This window comes from Cajanus cajan, chromosome 2 (assembly GCF_000230855.2).
Source record: "Cajanus cajan strain Asha chromosome 2, NIPB_CcT2T_4, whole genome shotgun sequence".
Classification (NCBI taxonomy): domain Eukaryota; kingdom Viridiplantae; phylum Streptophyta; class Magnoliopsida; order Fabales; family Fabaceae; genus Cajanus; species Cajanus cajan.
Window position 1 is genome coordinate 1,673,927 of NC_138518.1, and position 21,210 is coordinate 1,695,136.

General features: G+C 33.7%; 1 protein-coding gene across 4 annotated transcripts; it reads right to left on the reverse strand.

Annotated features, from left to right (window-relative positions):
- Positions 1-1,759: 1,759 nt before the first annotated feature.
- On the reverse strand, positions 1,760-20,564 carry LOC109814637 (Protein kinase superfamily protein). Of its 4 annotated transcripts, none has more exons than XM_029274621.2 (21): positions 20,267-20,561; positions 16,535-17,133; positions 15,927-16,181; positions 15,549-15,673; positions 15,401-15,445; positions 15,208-15,289; positions 15,033-15,101; positions 14,778-14,948; positions 14,624-14,689; positions 14,348-14,416; positions 14,081-14,227; positions 13,894-14,003; positions 13,146-13,352; positions 12,599-12,690; positions 12,371-12,447; positions 11,612-11,734; positions 11,485-11,527; positions 11,358-11,404; positions 5,118-5,179; positions 4,983-5,034; positions 1,760-2,361 (listed from the first exon to the last, which is right to left on the reverse strand). In XM_029274621.2, exons 2-21 carry the CDS (start codon positions 16,700-16,702, stop codon positions 2,317-2,319), a joined length of 2,055 nt encoding a protein of 684 aa, XP_029130454.2. In that variant the 5' UTR covers positions 16,703-17,133; positions 20,267-20,561; the 3' UTR covers positions 1,760-2,316. The 4 variants fall into 4 exon arrangements, with proteins under 4 accessions (XP_029130454.2, XP_029130453.2, XP_020234699.2 ...); XM_029274620.2 differs by having other exon boundaries at positions 20,256-20,561; XM_020379110.3 differs by having other exon boundaries at positions 13,894-13,967; positions 20,256-20,559.
- Between the last annotated feature and the right edge of the window lie 646 nt (positions 20,565-21,210).

Here is a 21,210-nt window from a genome sequence, read left to right on the forward strand (position 1 = left end):
TGTTTATATCTTTCACTGCTAGAAAAGATTAACATTATTAATTGTACTAACACATTTTATCTTACCATTTTACAGCACACTATTTAATTTCACCAAAAAAGATACACCTCATACGCGCTTCAGTTTCACCAAAAATTTATGCATAATTTGGAGAGGAGCATCATAAATCATTGTACATCTGTCGTATTTTATGTCTCAAATTATCTCTAACTACTTTAAAAGTTAAAGTTTAAATTTATTTTTAAATACTTATTATTCTAAAATATAAAAAATTATTACTTGTCTTTTTCTAACAATACTCTTATTTGTCAAAAGTTATTAGCTTAAATAGTTTAACATTTTTTAATCAAGAACCAAAGCTTAATTTCTGACTTTTAATGACTTTCTTAATTAAAGGTATTACTTTACCTTTATAAGAACTGAAACTGTAAAAAAAAATTATACTTCCTTAAATAACAAAAAAAAAGTACTCTTATTATTATCGTCTCACCTAAATACTAAATTAAGTATAGTTTCATCTCAACATTTTTATTAAAGGTATCTTAATATAAAATTGTTTTAAAATAATAATGATTATTTTTCATAAACTATGTATCAAAGAACAATAACAGAAATAAAGCTCAAACCAGGAATTTCCCACCATTCATAAATGGCATTTGCTTATCAACACTAACTTCGGTAAAATCTAAACACTCATGCATCACATATTGTTCCGTTAGTTTCCTCTGATAAAAAGTGGTCATATTTTGACTTTAGCTTCGGTTATTTTTCTCCTCCACTGGTCTAAAAGAGAACTTTTCAACTTCACATTGCCGTCATCTATGCAAAATCTATTACCCAAGAAACAAAAATAAAAAGACTTAAAAATCTGTTGTTTGAGACCAAACAACCTTGACTCATCGATGTATCTACTGCACACATTTGGCTATCTCACTCTCAGTCTGAGAATGAATTCACGCAATTCTGATTTCAAGAGAAAGTAATAAAAAGCAAGTAATATATGACTTTTATAGCATGATTTCCATTCCTAAAACTAGAGAGAGAGGAAAATCATATCTTGTGAAAATTACACGGTACTCTTTAACTGATTTTATTAGAATATTTTGTATAAAATATTCGATGAGTTTCTTCTAATAGAAATGAATTCAACACAAAATAATTTAAGGGTTAACGAAATGTCGAAAATAAAGTGCAAGTATTATACAAGTGATATTCTACCAATGAATGAAGTAGATCTCATTCTATAGACTATAATAAATCATACTTCAGCAAAAATAAGTTATACACATTCCTCTTATACAAGTTTCATTGCAAAGAAATTGATTTGATGACAGTAATACATTTTAGAAGGTATTACTTATAATTATTAATTAAAAATTGTTCATATTTTAATAAATTTATACCTTGTTATTCACATTTTAACTATTTTTTCCCTTATCAGAATGATAGATATATTTTATCTTATAAAGACAAATCTTACTTTTCTCGATATAATTAAAACTGTCCAATACTAAAACAAAAAAATAAACAAAAATAAAAACTAAACAAATTGACATTCATAGCTACTGTAACTTCCCTCCCGCTAAAATTTCCTTTTCTTATTTGCTCTATTTACGGTGCAAAGTACAATATAAGTGGTATAATTTATTCAATACTCGAGATTATTTATGATTAACAAGTCCCATTTTCCTTTAGTGAGAAGAATAACTATGCAATTAAGCTTCATACTAAATGCCAAATCCAGTGGAGGGAAAATAACTGGATCACAAGATAAAATAATCATAAAAATCAGTTCATTTGTATCTACATGCACACAAAGTTCAACTGCCGATTATATGAAGAAATACAATCCACTGAGAATTTATTGTCACAGTATCAAAGAAATTGCTAATTTTCATCAACCATTGGAATTATACACTTCAACACCAGTCATTCCGTGTGTCAGGAAAGGATTTGGTTGTCAGGTGATATAAATTTATTGAAACACAGAAGACAGAGATTGCTACATCAGAGCTATGTAGTTATATGCATTAATCTGAATTCTGAAGGGTAAGTTTTAGGTAGGATAAGATAGAGAAAGAGGGGTTTAAATTACATGAACTCATTATCTCGTCAATAAATTACATTTTACAGGTGACTCAAGGAATAGCATCTCAAAAATTAGTGTCTGCCGCAAACAAAAGTTCACACATGGTAATACAACTGAGACGTGCCCCCATCCCTCAAGTATGTCTCAAACCATCATTGAATATTGTCACTGAAAGTCAGGTGTTGTTCAATACCGGTCAAACCATGATAACGGTCTTATCTTGTTCTTCACTTTTCCACTTTGTTAACCATACTGCTCAACTGTTTTTCTAACTGCAAACCAAACAGAAAGTGAGATACCCTAAATGATAACTTGCAGAATTCCAAACGACAAATGTGTAAGAAACCTATTCTTAGTTGACGCTTATCATAGTAAATAGAGTCCTAAAATATTAGTCCAACAACTGTACCACCAATGTCGACGGTTAAATAGATTGAGAAAGAAACACTACTAAATAACTTGCAACTAGTACTACCTCCGTCTTTTAATTATAAGACATTTTCATCTAAATTATATCCTTTAAGAAAATTAATCAATTTAGTTAAGAACATTAAATATATCAATAATTTAAGCTACTTTTCCAAAATTACCCTTAACACCTCTGAAATTAATCTTATCTCTTTTCACTTAATCATTTTCCACTTAATTATTTAATATTTGGGAGAGATATGTATGTGCCTATTTATTTTCTACAATCCTAATAAGAGAGAATGTTTTATCCAATCAATTTCAAACATTTATTACCTTTTGTCTACAAGAAATGTTAATTAAATAAAGAAATTTCAGAGAAGATATAATTAATACAACTGACAATATGAAGAGGGTCTTATAAAAAGAGACAAAGAAAAAAGTGAAATTAAACTTATATATAGGGACAAAGGTAGTAATAAATTAGTAATTAAACCATGATAGGTCACGACACCTAGTTAAGTCATCACCGAGGATCCCAGTCCTTAGTGAGTAAGTAGTTGTAACAGTTGTTAATCAGAAGTTAGGAGAGGATATAAAAGGAATGATAGCAATTGTTGGAGATATCTTGGACATTTGACCATTCTTGAAGTGAGAGAGTCAGGTTCTCTCAAATTGACCTGTGTATTCTTTTCAAGTCTGTTAATAAAAACCAGTTCATATTCCAACTTTTTCTTATTCTTAACACCAGTTCTATCAAATTATTTCCCAAATTTATGGATTGCTTGATCTTAAGGGCAAGCCTTGGTACAAGGGGAAGGTAGCTGCCTTATGACCCATATATGTCGCAAGTTCAAATCCTGAAAATTGCCCTTTTGCTTGCAAGTGTAAAGTTGCTTATATTTATGTTCCCAATACCCCACTAGGCACGAGTCTCGTGTAATAGCTCTCCCCTCTTATGGACTGCTTGAACTTGGGAATGAATACTACTAAAGACCACTTGTCTTTGTTTCAGCATACCCCCTCCCATTTTACACCGAGTCTTGAGACTTTCTATGCAACATCCACCCTAGTTTCTCCATTTGTGGACTGGTACTCATGTTACACTTTCTTTTGGTGTCTTTTTGGGCATGAAATTGGAGCTTGAAATTGCAATTACGATGTTTGGAAATCCTTATTACAATTCTAAGCTAAATTTCCACGGTATTCTAATATAAATAAAATTAACATTTCCCAATTTCTAACCTTTTCCCTTTTAATTACAAATTTTAACCTTTTCCTCACCCTCAATCACATTATGCAATTATTTTTCCTATTTTTGACACATGCTGTGAACACCACTGCCCCTCCCACTGGTCACTGCTGCTACCCCCACCACTCCAACTAACCCTTCACCCATCAGCACCACGATTATTGCTAGCTCAGCCACCACTATTGCAACCACCAACCCTGTCACCACTACTTCATCACATTGTTTTTACCACTACAACAGTACAACCATTGATGGTCATCGCCACAACCTCCTCATACTCATCCTCATTACCCCCACCACTCCATTGCCCCACTATCAATTGGTACCTGTGGATTAAATTATTTTACCGAAACCTAATGCAATTTCACCCATGACTACCCCCTAATTAGAGGTGCCAAAATGGAATTGGCATTCAACTTAGAACTAAAATTATAAGCCTTAATTCTTTGCACAACCCAAATATATTAATTATGATTTCAAAGCAATTCCAATTCTATACCACATTTCCAATTTCATTCATCAAATGAACCCTTTGTGAATAGTGATTAGTGATATTTGACAAGGATTTCAGTGTAAGTGAACATTTTATGGACAAAAACTACTGGCTCCTCACTATTTTAAACTCTAGGCACTTGAAGCAAATGTATAGGTTACTACATGTCAACATGTTACATTACAAATATGGGAGACCTGTATCGCTTGCTAAATATATTTCATAAAATTTGCATATAGTGTTTTGCAAATAAAGTTTATTCTCCGCTTATTTTTCAAAAATATCTTTTAGAAAACAAACAAAAAAAAAGTAATTATTTTTTTAAAAATAATCTCAACCTAAAAATCGTGTGAGATCAACTACCAAATGACAGACAGGTTGACGCTTGACAACAGTAAGCACTTCATTTTGGTCACATTTGAAATGCTATTGTTGGGAGGACAATAAAGCTGAGACAACAATGCACTATCTACATTTGAATGTCCTCATAAACTAAGGCATTAAGGCAAGCCATTGTGCTAATGAGTGAATAATAACTAGAGTATACAAATTATAAATTTAGAATCTACCTTTTGTAGGCAACAAGTAATTAATTTATATTAAAGAAAACAATGAGAAAAATAACATGCATATTATACTACAGAGAAAAGAAGAAAAAGAAGAGCAGAATATCAGGAAAACAATACTCAATAGATAAATGGTAAAATAGTTAAGTATGACAGACCAAGATTAAAACTTACCTGAACATTTTTCATCTTTTGTCTTTGCAATTCCTCGACAAGGCTCCCAATGCTGAGATAAGAATCAAAAATAAGATGCATGTGGAATTTAAATTTAAAGATCAAGGGATCAGAAATTCAGTTGCATCCATATACCTCTGTTGGAGTTGAATCACCTGAAAATGGAGCTCTCGCTCCCTGGTTGTTGCTGGTGGTACCTGCAAATTGCACAAATATGAGACCATTTAAAAAAACATCAAGCCAAGTAGCAAACTCCTGCACAAGTAATCAAAATATTTCTTAACCCACCTCCTCCCATAAATTTTTTTTTTAAAAAAAAAAAAAAGACTGATTATTGTTTTTGTCATTAAGCTTTAACTTAATTTTTAATACCATATACGAATTGTGAATGTGAAAATTCAATGCATCAAGTTCCTTTTAATATTTTTGATGGGCCTCCATTGAAGATTTACCATAGAAAGAGAAAATAGTATGAGGACAAGTTGGGAAATAGAGATGACAACAGGTAGGTTTGGATCACATATATCAATCCCTGATAGCGGCACAAAACAGTCATATCCAACCAAAACCACTACAGCGAGCCAAGTGCTATTCTGAAATTTTTTATAACTATTATTATTTACTTTATTATATTAGATTAGATGCTACTCTTTATTTATTTTTTTATTAATACTATTATTTAATTTATTATAGTATATGTTATGCTTTAAATGAAAAGAAAGAGAAGAAAAAAAAACTAAACTGGACTCAACTCCACTTGATGCCCAACAAACCAATAAATAAATATATGGGCCAAATGGCCCAATTCCCCTGAAACCCTAACCCCCAAGGAATGCTTCAGCTGCTAGATAAGTGCCGCCCCGTCTGAAATCCTAACTCCCTATGGCAGATCACAAATGGACGAGTGTGAGGGAGGTCACAGAGGCTATACGGCAAAGGTGCAGGCTGCAGAGCCTTTCTTGGAGCCACCAAATCAGCATGTCCGCCCCCATTGCCCCATTCTGCAAAACACCATCTGTTCCGAAACACCAGTAGCGGCAGCAAAAGACGCAATTTGCATTGCGACTGTAAAGTGTGACACAATGAGGTAAGCAACACTGAGGGGAATGTGTGACATGCTGGGATGGTATGATAGCAGCACAATGCTCATTATCATATATACATTAAATAAAATAAAATACCAGCACCAGGACAGGACCCATACTCATGTAAGCAACAACTCCAAACTTTTACTTGTTGGGTTTCTACATGTTCAGACCCATTACTTGCATTTTAGTTAACTAGAATATGGTCTCTCATGAGTTTATTTGAAAATCTAATAAAATACGAACACTATTATAATACTAATTTTAATGATGAAAAACCAATGAAAAGAGTATAGATTAAAAGTAAAATATGTAGCTTAATTAAGGAAAATATTCAAAAATAATCTAATTGCTAATTGTAAAGATTACAAATAGCATTTTTATCTCCATATAAAAAATTATTTAAAGAATCTTGAACAAATAAAATAAGATAAATATATTATGCATTACTTGGTTATAAGTACAGCTGAAAGTGTGTGGGTGAGATACACACAAATCCTGAAAACTCTATACGTCTTCAACTATCTACATGTGTGAACAGTACCACACTCCTCTGCCACTGTTTGGAATCTATCCTGGCTCCCTTTCACCAGCATGTCAACTTCATACACCTGCACCAAAATGGCAAGTGACCCATTTTCCTTTCCGGCGTCACCCATTCACTAGTGACCTTTCCCTACCACTCCTCTGCCTTCAATGACCACCACCAGGTCTTGTTTGACTAATTTTTCATGGCCTCAAATGGTTTTTCTTCGGACGATGACTGCACTGTGACATTTATGAAAATCCCACCAATTCCATGTGAAAAGTTGACTGGAACAACAAACTATAGTACTTGGGCAGCCGCTATCCAAATAGGGTTCCACAATCAAGGCCTTGCGACCAACCAAGCTGTAGATATTTGAGCGAAGGATCGAACCCATTCGTAGCAAATTGATGCTTCTTTATGCAGCGTGCTTTGGTTCTCTATTGCTCCCAACCTTCAACCTCAATATCAGGCATTTCCAACTTGTTATGAGGTCTAGACAAAAGCCAAGAAGGTCTACTCCAACAATATCCATAGTCTCTAAAGAGTGATAATCGCTATGATATCAACCAAGCTTGAGAATATGGACATGTATCTTGGTAAGTTCAATTGTTTGATTGCTGATTATGTCATTCTAATGCCTTTTACTAGTGATGCAATTATGCAAAGACTTCTCACCAACAACGTAGCCAATTCTTCATGATTCCTTCTCTTGCTCGTCTCCCACCTGACCTTGACTTGGTACGTAACCAAATACCACCAGGCCTTATTGTTCCTTATTATAACATGATTAAGGAACAACTATAGCATCTCTCCATTCCACATGCTTTTAGGCATCTCTTTACCTCTTATGTTGATTCCTCCACCCTTGTCTCACTTTTCTCATGGTGGGGATCATGGTGGCAAAAGCCACCCTCATTGCAATTACTATAACTGTTATGGCCATGTTGAGGCAAAAATGTCACAACAAAGTCAGGGAACAATTGATATCAGCTAATGTGTAGAAGTCTCTACACATGCCCCAACTGCAGATGTTACTATTTTCGCCACCAAATATCATGATTTCCTCCAATTCCCAACAGCTCAACAACTTGCCTCACTTGTTACTATTGTTGCTTCATTTGGTCATATTGTAGCACGTCTCTTGCACCCTGGACACTCGACTTCAATGCCTTTCGTCACATGATTGGTATTTGGTAGCCAATCTCTTCTCTCTCAGTTGTTGTCTTCTTCAGACACATTGCCTTTTGTTACTCTCGCAGATGACTCTTAGATTAAAGTTCATGGAATTGGCAAAACCCACCCATTTCCTAACCTTTCTTTAAATTGTTTTATTTGTTAATAGTTGTCCTTTCAATTAAATTTCCTTTAGCAAGCTTACCCGCTCACTAATCTTTGACTTGTTTGTTAATCATTTTGTTCTTGTTTAGGATCAATGTATTGGACTAATGAATAGAGAATCACATGAGTTTAGGGGATTGTATCAACTTTCATCGTTGGTTGCATGTGTCTCCACTACCTCCTCAGATATTTCCTATTAGTGCCTCGACCATCCTAGTTTGGAAAAATTGGTCTTTTGGTTCCTAGTCTCTCTACACTTCAATCCTTCCAATGTGAGCCATGGCTTGTCCCTATCAGCAACAAGCGATGTTGGGCAACATGGTTACTTCATAGGTAAATGGAAGTTGGGAGCTAGCTCCCTTGCCTCATAACAAGGCTACTGTTGGTTGTTGTTGGGTTTATACGATGAAGATTGGACCAAATGATGATATTGATTGATTCAAAGCTCACTTGTTGGCTAAAAGTTATATCCAAATTTTTTGCCTCAATTATGGGGAAACCTTTTCCCTAGTGGCCAAGATCACATTTGTTCGTCTCAATCTTGCTATAGCAGCCATTAACCATTGGTCGCTTCACCAGCTAGATATTAAGAATTAATTATTGTATGGACAGTTGCAGGAAGACACTTTACATGGATCAACCCCCTAGTTTTACTATTTTAGGTGACACTCAACTTGTTTGTCACCTTTGTCGTTCTGTATGGCCTGAAGCAATCTTCTTGTGCCTAGTTTGGCTGTTTTAACTTTGCATTACTTCAGTTTGGTATGACTCACTACGAGGCTAACCACACTGTCTTTTCCCTTCACTCTCCATTTGGCTTGTGCATTTATCTAGTAGTCTATGTTGATGACATTGTTATCACTAGTGATAATTTTGATGGCATCCACCTGCTCATATCTCACCTTTAGAGTCAATTTCAAACAAAAGACCTAGGACTACTCAAATATTTTTTAGGCATTGAGGTTACTTAATCCACCTCTGTCGTAGCCATTTCCCAAATGAAATATGCTCTTTAGTGAGATTGATATCCTTGATTGCCGCCCAAGTAATAGTCCTATGGATCCCAATGTGAAGCTTCTTCTAGTTTAAGGGGAGCGACTAGAAGAGCCAAGAAGATATTGTTGACTTCTTTGTAGAATGGATTACCTCATTGTCACCAAATTAGATATCACATTTGCAATAAGCGTGGTAAGTCAATTACTAAATGCCCCTTGTGATAGCCATAGAATTGTCATGTGCATCCTCAAATATATCCAAAATGCACCAAGTCACATTCTCTTATATGAAGACATGACAAGATCATCATTAGATAAGAAGTTCACCTATGGCTATTGTGTTCTTATTGGAGAGAAATTGATCTCATGGAGAAGCTTAATACAATTGGTAGATCTAGCGTCGAAATTGAATATTGTGCCATGGAAGTAGCTACATGTTGGAGACACTCAAAATATAAAGCTTATCTACAACCAAGTCGCTCTTCACATTGCATCTAATATTAGTCTTCCATGAATAGACTAAACATAGAGATAGATTGTCATTTTGTGATGGAGAAACTAGAAAGTGCTCTCGAGCGAAATCACCGTCAATTTGTTAGCTCTAGTGACCAATTGGAAAATATATTCAATAAATCTCTTGAGGGGACTCTTTGTTGATCGTAATTATAACAAGCTTTATTCATATGATATATATGCTCCAACTTGAGGGGAGTGTTAAAAGATATGTGATCTTTGTAAATAAGGAAAATATGTAAAACTAGAAATAAGGGATCTCTATTATCTTTTCTTGTGTCCTTAATCATTTTATTCATTACTTGATTGTAAATAAAGTTGAATGTGTGGGTTAGATACACACAATCCCTATAAACCCTAGTTTTAAATCAAATGCAATTTGTCCCCTTATTGACCCAACGGTGGCAGTGTTCTATGCCACTGTTGCAATGGTTTTGACCATGGTAGTTGAATCGAGATACAAATAGTGTATCGGAAAGCCTATATTTTGAATCGTGAATCGAATCGTATCGTGAATCGTAAGATTCATGATCAATAAAAACATAGTATATATATATATATATATATATATATATTTATTTATTTATTTATTTATTTAAGTACTCAAGGCACATTTTAACATAAACAAACATGAAAAATGAAATGATACATTAATATATAGTTAATAATATATAAATATATTCTTATTTATTTATTTTTACACATATATATAAATATTAAATAATTTATAATACATATAAATAATAATATACATATAAAAATAAAAACATAACTTAATTTATAGTAGTTAAACAAAATAAAAAAATAAAGAAAACAAAATATTTAAGGTGTTATATTAAATTTTTTATTACTTAAAATATTATCTAAAATATAATAATAATAATAATAATAATAATAATAATTAATAATAATAATAAAGAGAAGTTACTTTCTATAAAAAAAAAATAGAGAAGAAAAGGCCCCTAAACCAAATCAAATGATAAGATAAAACTTAGCCCATTTGGCCCAACTTTTCTAACCCTAATTATTTATCCTGCATCCCTTCTAATGGTGAGACTAAGCCACTGCCTTCCCTCTTAAAAGAAAACAGGTCTGCCGATGCCGGAGAAGACATAGCCACCGTCGGTGAAGACAGAGTCGCTGTCAGAGAAGAGAAGACAGATCGACGGAGATATGCCGGAGAAGACAATCGACGGAGATTCGCCGAAGAAGAAGACAGATCGGCACTTTCCCTCTCTTTTCTGCTTTTTTTTTAGGGTTTCCAGGATCTGGTCTCGCGTGACTCGACCCAGTTTCGAGGCGCGACCCGCGGTTTCGAAATCGTGCGATTTAGTCCAAAATCGCGATTTTTCCGATTCACGCCACAATACGCACAATTCACATGCGATTCTTGATCAAAAACGAGACGACCTGCGATTCAAATCGCGGGACCTCGGAATCGAATCGTATCGTACGATACGAATCGCGATACATCCGATACTTACTACCATGGTTTTGACACCAATGTAAATGTAACATTTTAATAGGGTTCAAATAATTTGAAAAACTCAATTCTTTTATGAAACATTTCTACTTTAGGAAGTTATGAATTTATATATGATTTAGTTATTTATGTAGTTTGATTTGATCCTATTTAGTAATGGTGTACTAGCACATTTTATTATTGTGGTTTACTACTTTGCTTTATTATGGAGTTGAAGTGTAGAACTATTGTGGTGTTAGAGTATTATGTTATGCATATCAGATGTATTTCACTAATGGGTTTTTTTAATATTGATTTTTATATCAAGTAAACTCTAATGAGTTTACAGTCGATTAAATGAGTGAAGTCAACCAAAGCTCCACATATTCACTAATGGGGTGGCATCTATAGTTATGATCTCAGACAATTACAAATTTCATATCCATAATTTACCTGCGAAATATCAACTATCCCTGCTTCCACTGATTCTGTATTCTTGCCTGTAACAAGTGAAGAAAATTAAAATAAGACAAAATGGAATTGCCAAAATTAAGGGGCAACACACACAAAGAGGCATTACCAGAAGATTGCTCTGCATACTTTATTAATTTAATAATCTCTTCCTGGCAAAACCCATTGGAAAATAAGGTTATGCCTTGTACTTGTCATTAAAAAAAAAAAACCTAAAAAATGCTACAGAAACGTACCCTCTGTAAACCGTTCTGTTGCAGGATGCACTGCAGTGATGGAAGAATAGCAGCAGCCAAAAAATTTTGATTTGGTGGACTGGTAGGACTAACCATTGGGCCAGAAGTGCTGTTTGAAGGACCCTAAATGAGTAAAAGAAATGGCAATGGTTACAAAGCCATTGCCTAAAACATAAATCTCCTAAGTTCCATCCTCAATAATCGATATTAATGAAGTCAAACATTCAAACAGACGTAAAATCCAACTACAATTTTTATAGTGTCTCAAGGTAGCAAACAGGATGGGCTACAGTATTTAATAAATAGTATAGTCTGCATTTAATTAGACTAGCAAAGATCTAACCAGAAATTAGTATGCAGAAGAAAAATGGCAATAGACACTGTTCCGATATGCCTTAGCCTCCGTTGGAGTGTGTTTTGCCATTACACACCAAACCAAAGAGAAGAGAAGGAGAACAAGAGATTGATCGGGGAGAGGTAGGAAAGAAAGAAGGTCAACAGAAATATCATTGGGGTTCGAGGGTTATTGTGTTACTTCTTGAAAGTAACACAATTTTTTCAGCAAACTCTTCATTAAATGATGAATTTCATGTGGGTCACACTAAATAGGAAGGTAAGACCCAGATGATTTAGTGGATTCCACATTACTTTCACCTAATAATAAAGTGTCAAAAAAAATTGTTTTGCTAACCTCTACAAAGAAAATTTGTTCAAGGATACTACAAGTAGTGGGGAAAAAATCTGCCATTTGATACATACCATTGGACTGAGATCTGCTGAAGTAACCTTAAACCGCCCCCTACGCTGGACAAATGCTCCGTCTGATGTGTCATCAACTGCACATAGAAATAGCATTAAAAACATATGCAAGAGTCATTTCCCAATGCATTTATTTAGAGATAAAGTAAAAATATTGCTGATAGTGGAGAAAGAAACTGATAAAGATTATCAAAATACCAATCAGATTAACAAGAAAAATACACATACCCATTGGGAGGTTGTTGGTATCTCTCTTCTGCCGATATTGCAATGGACCACTGTGATTCCTCTCCGAAGAATATTTTGTTTGTAGATAATCCCTTTTAAGAGAAACAAAACATATGATAGCACATTAATAATTCAAGCCAAATATGCAGCAGTAATAAAGCAACAGGAACATCTAGGAGAAAAAGAAACGATCCCAATTCTCTCAGTAGTCAGTGCCAGATCATTATGAAACCAAGCTTTCAATGGATACCAATTTTTCATAAATTGTCAGTAATCATGTTTCATTTTCTAACGCAATCAATGCATTTGCACAATTTGTAAAAGAAATTTCAAGAGATAAGACTATAAGAGTGATAAGACAGGCACAACAAAAGAAAAAAGTGCCGAAGACATTGCACAGCATGCAAAGTTACAAATCTTAGACATTTACTTCAGCTTGCTCAAATCCTTTTAAAAAAAATATATATTTTCAAGAAACTATCTAAGAAGTTCTAGTGGCAAGTCCAAAAGAAAATGGGAAAGAAAAATGAAGCTATAAAAAAATTACCTGTCCCCATCAGTAACAACCTTTTTGGGAAAAAGAAAATTGTCAGGTAGCAAAGAACCACTCAAAAACTTTTTTTGCTGAGCAATAGCATTTTGTTGTAATGAAGTACTTGGCCCAGAGTTTTCATTGTTAATCCGTCCATAATCATGATCCAAATCTCTTGGACTGCTATTATTAACGTCGTCCTCACACATATCAAAACATCCTCTGCATAATTTACATATACATAAGAAAAAGATTCACCAATGGAAACTACATTGCTATTTACTAAACTAGTACATGATCTTAGGAAATGCTATGAAGAATTTAAATTAGTCACCAAAAAAATAAAAACACTTTCTCAGTTGATAATTCAAATGCATACATCCCATTTGCCACATCCAAAATTTCTCTTTAATTCTTTATAAGGCAAAAAAAAGTATAGCATTCTATATTTCTATAAATTAATGGAGAAATGCATTAAAAGAATATTGTTTAAACTTTCACATACACCATATACTAAGACTTAATGAAGAATTGATGAGATATAAATAAAGCAGTCGATTTGTATGTTATCAGTGCCTTACTACAATAACTAAATAAAATAAACAACCCAATTTCTAACTATACAACCAACAGTGTGTCAGCTAGAAACTTAAGCTTCCACATAACTGGAAACATATTTGATATCATAACCTAAGCACAATAATAGCACTTGAAAATAGAAAAGAAGAAGTAGAAAAGAAAAGAATGGAAGAGAAAACCATACTTAAGTGCTTGAAGAGGTTTACTAGGAAATGAAGCAAGTGAACCCTCCAAATCCCGAAGATTGTTGAATCCACCCTGAAATAGGATGTTATGTAAATCCTGTCCAGTAATCTTCAAAAAAAAAAAAGTATAGTTCAAAAAGGACAATGTAAAGAAAGCTTTAGATCATTTTAGGGCAATAACAGTACCTCCTTGTCCTGCATGGATGCATCATCTGAATGATTAGACACTACAGCTGATAGCCCCTCTGCAGGAACCCTGAAGTCATCCAATCTGTCTTTTTGCTTCTTATCCCTATGTGGCTCTTCTGCACTAGTTATGTCATCATCTTGAATCTGTTGGCAACATAAAAATGTTTACAAGAAGACAGATAATATGCACAATAATGCCTAACTTTCTCACCTAATTAAAATAAATAAATAAATAAGACAAAGTACGAAGGTGAAAATACTTACAAGAGAAGCTTGATTTTTTAAATCCTCCAGGTTAAAATTCCAGGCACTAATTCCTCGAATATATTCTTTCTGTACATGAAATAGTTGGTCAAATGTAGCATAGTCTTAATTATTAATCCTCAAGGTCTAATCACAGAATGAAGTATGAATACAACACAAAAACATGAATACAGTAGTACAGTGACATAATGAGAAACTGCACTCATAAAAATCATCACCTTGCATAGACCATGCCAGAAGCAAGCATTTACTACACAGAACTTAAAATGAACCTACCTGTGATAATTGCTCCTTGTCCTCATAAAGAGCCTTGTTCTGCACCAATAAATCCGCCTCTTTAGCCTGGAACATGAGCAAGAGGAATGATAACAAAACCCAAACAAATTTTAACATAAGACAGAACAGAAGAATTTGAAAATGAACAGCAAACCTTCAGCAATCTAAAACGATCTCCCAAAGGAGCAAGACCATCTAGAATGGTTCGAGCTAAATATTTGGTGCCACGTGCATTTTTAAAGAAGTGGTGCTTTAAAAGCTTTTCTGAACTTGGACGCTTTTTTGGGTCTTTTACTAAGCAGGTCGCAACTAACTCTTTGAAAGCCTGTGCAGTAACAAGGAAAAATTTAGATGTAAATAACCAACAAAAGTAGTAGATAAGACAAAGTGTTTAGTGAACACCACAAACCTTTGAAAATCTCTTGTCTCTTTCATAATCAAGACCTGGAGGGGCATTTTGTAAAGTCATAAGCAAAACCTGCATCCAGAAAATTAAGGGAAAGAATTCAATCTTGAGCTCACAGGAAAAAACAGAGAAGAGCTGTCAGTAGGTAAGTAAAAATATTAAAAGACAAGAAAATTACTTTCATAGGTGGATACTTGGAAAATGGGGCATGACCATGAGCAAGTTCAAGTGCCGTTATACCAAATGACCATATATCTGCTCTGTTTATAGAGGGGAAAAAACAGAACTCAGCAAAGACTAATATATCAGGGAGCAAAACAAAGATGATAAATTTACACCTAAGAAAGAAGGGAAGAAAAGAAGACACCTACTTAAAATCATATCCATGTAATTGCTGCATGACTTCGGGAGCCATCCTATGGAAAATAAACATAATTTACAGCTTCAACAGTCATTCATACAATGGTAGCCAGATTTCATTTGAAAAACTTAAATAAAGGAGTCTCAATAGAATCGTACCAGCAAGGTGTTCCAACAAAAGTGTTTCTTGAACGTTGCCTATCTCCAGTGTCAAACATACATGCTGACACTCCAAAGTCAGCTAGTTTGACTGCACCATTAGAATCAAGCAAAATATTCCCAGCCTGCATTGTTAAAATTGATTTAAAGGGGAGAAAGTGGATCAGAAAACCAATAAGATGGAGAAAAGGATCAGAAAAAATTCATGCATACAAAAAGATATAGTTCCCGGGTTCGGCTACAGCTTTACAAACATCACAAAAGCAGAAAACTGAGCTCTATCAAAATCTCAAATTCAAGCAAAGAATGCCATTCAGTTTATGATTAAGAAATCTAGCTGTAAGTTATCAAAAGGGTGCATTATTTGATGCACAATACCTTAACATCTCTGTGTATGTGACCATGGGCATGAAGATAAACAAGAGCTTTGAGAACTTCATGCAATAAAGTAGCAATAACAGGCTCATCAAAACCCTCAGGAAAGGAAGATTTCATTATATGAAGGCAAGACCCCCCTGCCATGTATGGCATTACAACCCATAGATTGTGTCCAGCAGTAAAAGAACAATGTGCCCGTAAAACATTTGGATGATCAATCAAGCTCATGGTCTGTACCTCTCTTCGAATGCCATCCTGCAAAATTTGCAGAGCTATCAATAAGAATGTATCCAATATAACAGCCATGCGAAATAGTAGCAAGGATGAATGAACAATTAATTATAGAAAAATGAATTAGAGATTGAATCATTGAAATTATCCATGTAGTAAAGCAAATAATGCAACCCACACATTATTTCAACAGTCTTAAAGAGTGATAAACTGAGAAGACAAATGCATAAATTAGCACCAAAGAATGTAAATATTAATGACACTTAAAATTGTCCTTTTTATAAGTTCATAAGCCATTTAATCCAATAATGAAGCAACAAACAGCAAGTAAAAAGGAAAAGTACTGAAAATATGAAAACAATATATAATCTACATACCAGATCATTATTGCACTTCTCTAGATCAAGAACCTTGATGGCAACTATCTCATTGAGGGGAATGCAAAGAGCCCTGTATACGGAGGCACTAACGCCTTCACCAACTTCTTCATATAACTTGTAATCTTCTGCACTAAGAGGAAATCTTTTTTCCAAAACATGCTCCATTTTTCTTCTTATATCATAACATCAGTATTTTTATTATTAAAAGCACCACTGAAAAAAAATAGATCACATACTGAAGCGGTGAAAGCAATGTTATAATACTTCCAAGTTGGTAGCATTTCCCCTTTTCTCAATCCAAACTAGAAAGTGCATCCAAAAACTTTATGAAGATGCTTCTTTTCCACAACTATAATGCTCCCTTCAACTCCACTGATAATGTAATTGACAAATGCTCTCCTTCAATGCTAATTAATATCACCAAACTTTAATTTTGAGTATACTCATCTACTAATCATCCAACAAGGTGTAACTAATTAAACAGGCACCATTAGATATCACACAACTAAAATAGCATGAGATAAGAACCAGAGGTATCAACTCAGCACTGCAGGCAGATAGGCAGGTGAAGAGGACATCGCATCAATCTCCAATATCTGCAGAAAAGGTCACAAAGGTCAAATTCAGTACTCAAGAAAATTAAGCAATTGTCCCAACAAATTTAAAAATATTACAGAACAGAATTAGGAGTTAGATCCAAAAATTAATGCAATAATAACACAAAAAAGATGATATCCATTACATATACATACATGCATGTGTCATGAACCAGCCATCCCAAATATTTTAGCTATTAGGTGAAGACACATGAATTGTTTTATAGTACATCTCCAACATGCCCCCCTCATGCAAGAGCTCTTTTGTCTCCAAGCATAGATAATGCACGGCCCCAGGAGCAACCTTGTGCTAAAATTTGACATTTGATTAGAAGAATGGGGCAGGCAAGGATCAAACCCACCACTTGGCCATAGAGGCCCTAATACTATGTCAAGAATAGGCTATTAGTTAGGTAAAGTCATACAAATGATTTTATATTACATCTCTAACTACATGCACATACCAAAAATTAATAGCATTTAAAAATACAGTTAACTAGTCCATGTCTCACTTTTTTTTTAGGAGTCATAAGTATTTATGAAAGTCTACAGCTTTTAGCGAGTATTTGTCTAGTTTCTAGTAGTACATTGTCCACCAAAAAGCAGAGAGTATAGGTTTCTTAATGTAGTCATAGGATTAGTATAAATAGAGGTTACAGCTAGCAACTGAGGAAGGTGGCAAAACTATTAAGAGCCCTTAAGAAATGCATTATTTCTTAAATTTTGGATCGTCCTTCTGGATCTTATCATCTTGTTTCACTTATTTTTCAACATTTCTCAACTAGGAGGCCTGTAACTAGATTCAACTAACCTTCATGTTTATCAAAATCTGCAAGCTAACTCAGTTTATGTCCTTATTCTTTTAAGGAATATTAGGGATCACTTAAACTGCAAATGAAAAGCAGAAATTACCTATTCTTTATTTAAAACCATGAAATGTTGAGGGTCCATTCATAATTTAGAACATGTCAACACTACCTATAAATAGAGCTTCCATGCCTCTAACAAGCATCAAGATAAAACCCAGCATGAATTAGAGAACTGTCATGTATGTATTTCAAATCCTAGGAGGATGCAGCCAAAAGGCTGTATTTTATTTACTTTCCTTGTCAGGACTCAGAAGATAAAGAAATCAAAATAAAAAGATAAATTTGCTAAGTTATTCACTAATTCAGTTTCCAGAAAGCTGGATTTTTATTTGTTTATAATATAAAAATTCCACATTAATCTCTTTCTGCCTTTTAATGAAAATCAAACTTTTTTTTTCTTTATCTGTCAAATAAAGTCACAATGCTCCAAACAGCAGTACGTCACACCCTGAGAATCACTGCAACTCCAATCTCTTTGCATGTACTATGGATGATGCCCCCCATGCTTCCCCCTATTTCTCTCATTAACTATCGTCCATTTTCTTATGTATAATTAGGATATCTTTACTAGGATGAAGATGCAGATATTTTAACACAAAGCATTAACTGAGAAGGTAAGGCAGAGGGAAAAACCAAAGGAAACTCCGATTTTATGAAAGAGGTTCTCAACACAAAGTTTTTAACTAGATCTAAACAAGTGCAGATAGAATCTTTTTAGGAGAAGTTCTGTAAAGAATTGACTATTATACATGCATGAGGTTGTGATTTGTCAGAATCATGGTTATTTTGCAAGGACGAACATGATTATGAAAATCAAGAAAATAAATTTCAACTGTTAATTTTAGACATAAATATATTAGAAAATCTTCTTTCTGTTTTGTACCGGTCCTTTCTACTTTGGACTGTGGTCCCCTGCTTGTGTTTGGGCCTAGTTAGTTAACCATCCTCTATTAGCCTATGTCATAAATAAATGACTCAGCATTATAATCAACTCTCAATTCATAATGAATTTAGCCTTCAGTTAGGTTCTGTTATGATTGTGTATCTCTCTATAATTCAACATGGTATCCAGAGCAGGGTTCAAACCCTGATAAATAGCATTTTTTCTCCCACCCTATCTATGCTCAACCAGTGACCTTTTCCCTCCACCTTCTAATCATCAAGAATGGCATCTTCATCCTCTGCACCTGTAACATTCTCACATGTGATTTCTAAAAAGCTCAGCTCAACACCAAGAATCATCTTCTTCAGTATCAACAAGTCAAACCTATCACTTTGGTGAATCAGGTAAAACTACAAAAATCCCTCACAGTTGAGATCATGAAGTAGGGCACATTTCCAAACTAGTTTCTGGTGTGGGAGCAGCAAATCAATTGATGATCTTATGGCTCTAATCCTCAATTTCTCGCGACATGTTAACTCGAGTCATTGCTTGCAAAACTTGTGACAACTTTGGGAGAAGATTCACATTCTTTCATTTGCACACCAATGCTAGGGCCCAAGCCCAACAATTGCAAAACGAGCTTAAGAGTACACTGCTTAAAGATTGATCCATCTGATAACGTCCTTTGCAATCAAGCCTTGGTTGATAGTGATACACTCAAACCAATTGGTGATGTTGTTTCGCCCAAAGAACATCTTAATGTCATTCTTAAGGAATTTATTATCCAAAAGAATATATGTCAACTATTTTACCATAATTAATAATAATAAATTCAATTCTCTAACTACTCTGCTTCTTGCTCACAAAGCACACCTTAATTCTATTAAGGTACACTTTCATTATATTAACATTACCGAAGCTACCCCTGAAAAAAGCCTCCCAGTGCTGTCTCAAGCAAATTCAGCACAACATCAGTACTCTGCTAATCAACAGTCAGGATATAATCACCCTGACTACTCCTCTGGCCAACATGCAGAACTAAGCAAATACCAAAAATTCAGAAGGTGCCTAACAAACTTTCAAATCTCCAATTACGAAAGCAAAAAACACCGAATCTTTCAAAGATTTTCAACATTAATCAGCGCTCTAACTTGGACAAAATTACAAAATTCAGCAAACAAAGGCTGTTCCCACGCACGCACTTAATCAACGAAAACCATAAACGCAAGAAAATATATAACGAAATATTTTCCGATCGAAAAATGAAAAAATCAGCAGCGGAAAGCGATTAATTGAGAACAGAAAAAGGAGGTAATTGAATTAAGCGAAGAAATAAACAAACTTAGGGTTTGCGAAGAAGAAGCGTTTACTTGAATCTGACCGAGTCAGAGAGACAGTGTGACTGAGAGAGGAATCAAAAGGACGCCGATTCAGCTCAATCAAGCGAACAAACTCAACACCATGGATTGATTCTTTGCTTTTTCAAGTTCACATCAATCCCTTCCTTAATCTCTCTCTAACACTCTCTGAGCTTCTTTTTCTGTGCCACAACACACTGAGGTTCAACCTCGATTCAATCTCACAGGTCTCTCTTATTTTCGGAACACGATTTAAACAAATTTCGGAAAAATAAAAATAATTATGAGCCAGATTGGTTCTGATCGTTGCTTTGTAGTATAGCACAGAATAATTATTTATTTCAATTTTAATTTAATTTATAGGTAAAAAATTGAGAGAAAATAAAAATATTGTAGTGGGACCCGCCAAAAGATTTCTATTTAAGTTGTTGAATTTATCGGGGCTTTCATGAATTTATCTGCAAATTTTAACTGAAATAATAGTTACTTACCAACTCTATTTTATTTTATAAAATTCTTTTAACTATTTATTTTATATTTCTTATTATAAGAAAAAATACTCTTATACTTGTATACATATTAAAAAAATTAGTTGTTTGTGTTAAATTTTATTATTTTTATAATATTTTTAAAAAAATTGTCTTTGTTATAAATATATTAAATTTATCAATAATTTAAACTATCTTTTAAAATTAATTTTAACATTTCTTTTACTTAATCATTCATCATATAATTAATTGAAACTTGAAAGAAAAATAAATAAATATATATATATATATATATATTTATATATACTTTAATCTTAATAAAAAAAACAAAATTATTATTCAATAAATTGTAAACATTTATTATGTTCGCTTAAAAGAATTATTAATTAAATAAAAATTAATTAATACAACTAACAATAAAAAATAATAAATATAAAATATTAAAAAAAAATCTTATGTATAAAGATAGAAAGTAATAA

What these genes read in the sequence shown, in the direction of transcription:
- LOC109814637 (XM_029274621.2), bottom strand. Translation starts at nt 16,702, where the DNA reads ATGGAGCATGTTTTGGAAAAAAGATTTCCTCTTAGTGCAGAAGATTAC. An exon ending in ATCGTTTTAGATTGCTGAAG is followed by an intron (nt 14,690 to 14,777) that starts GTTTGCTGTTCA and finishes CTCATGTTCCAG; the next exon opens with GCTAAAGAGGCGGATTTATT. An exon ending in GGATAGTTGATATTTCGCAG is followed by an intron (nt 5,180 to 11,357) that starts GTAAATTATGGA and finishes TGCAATTTGCAG; the next exon opens with GTACCACCAGCAACAACCAG.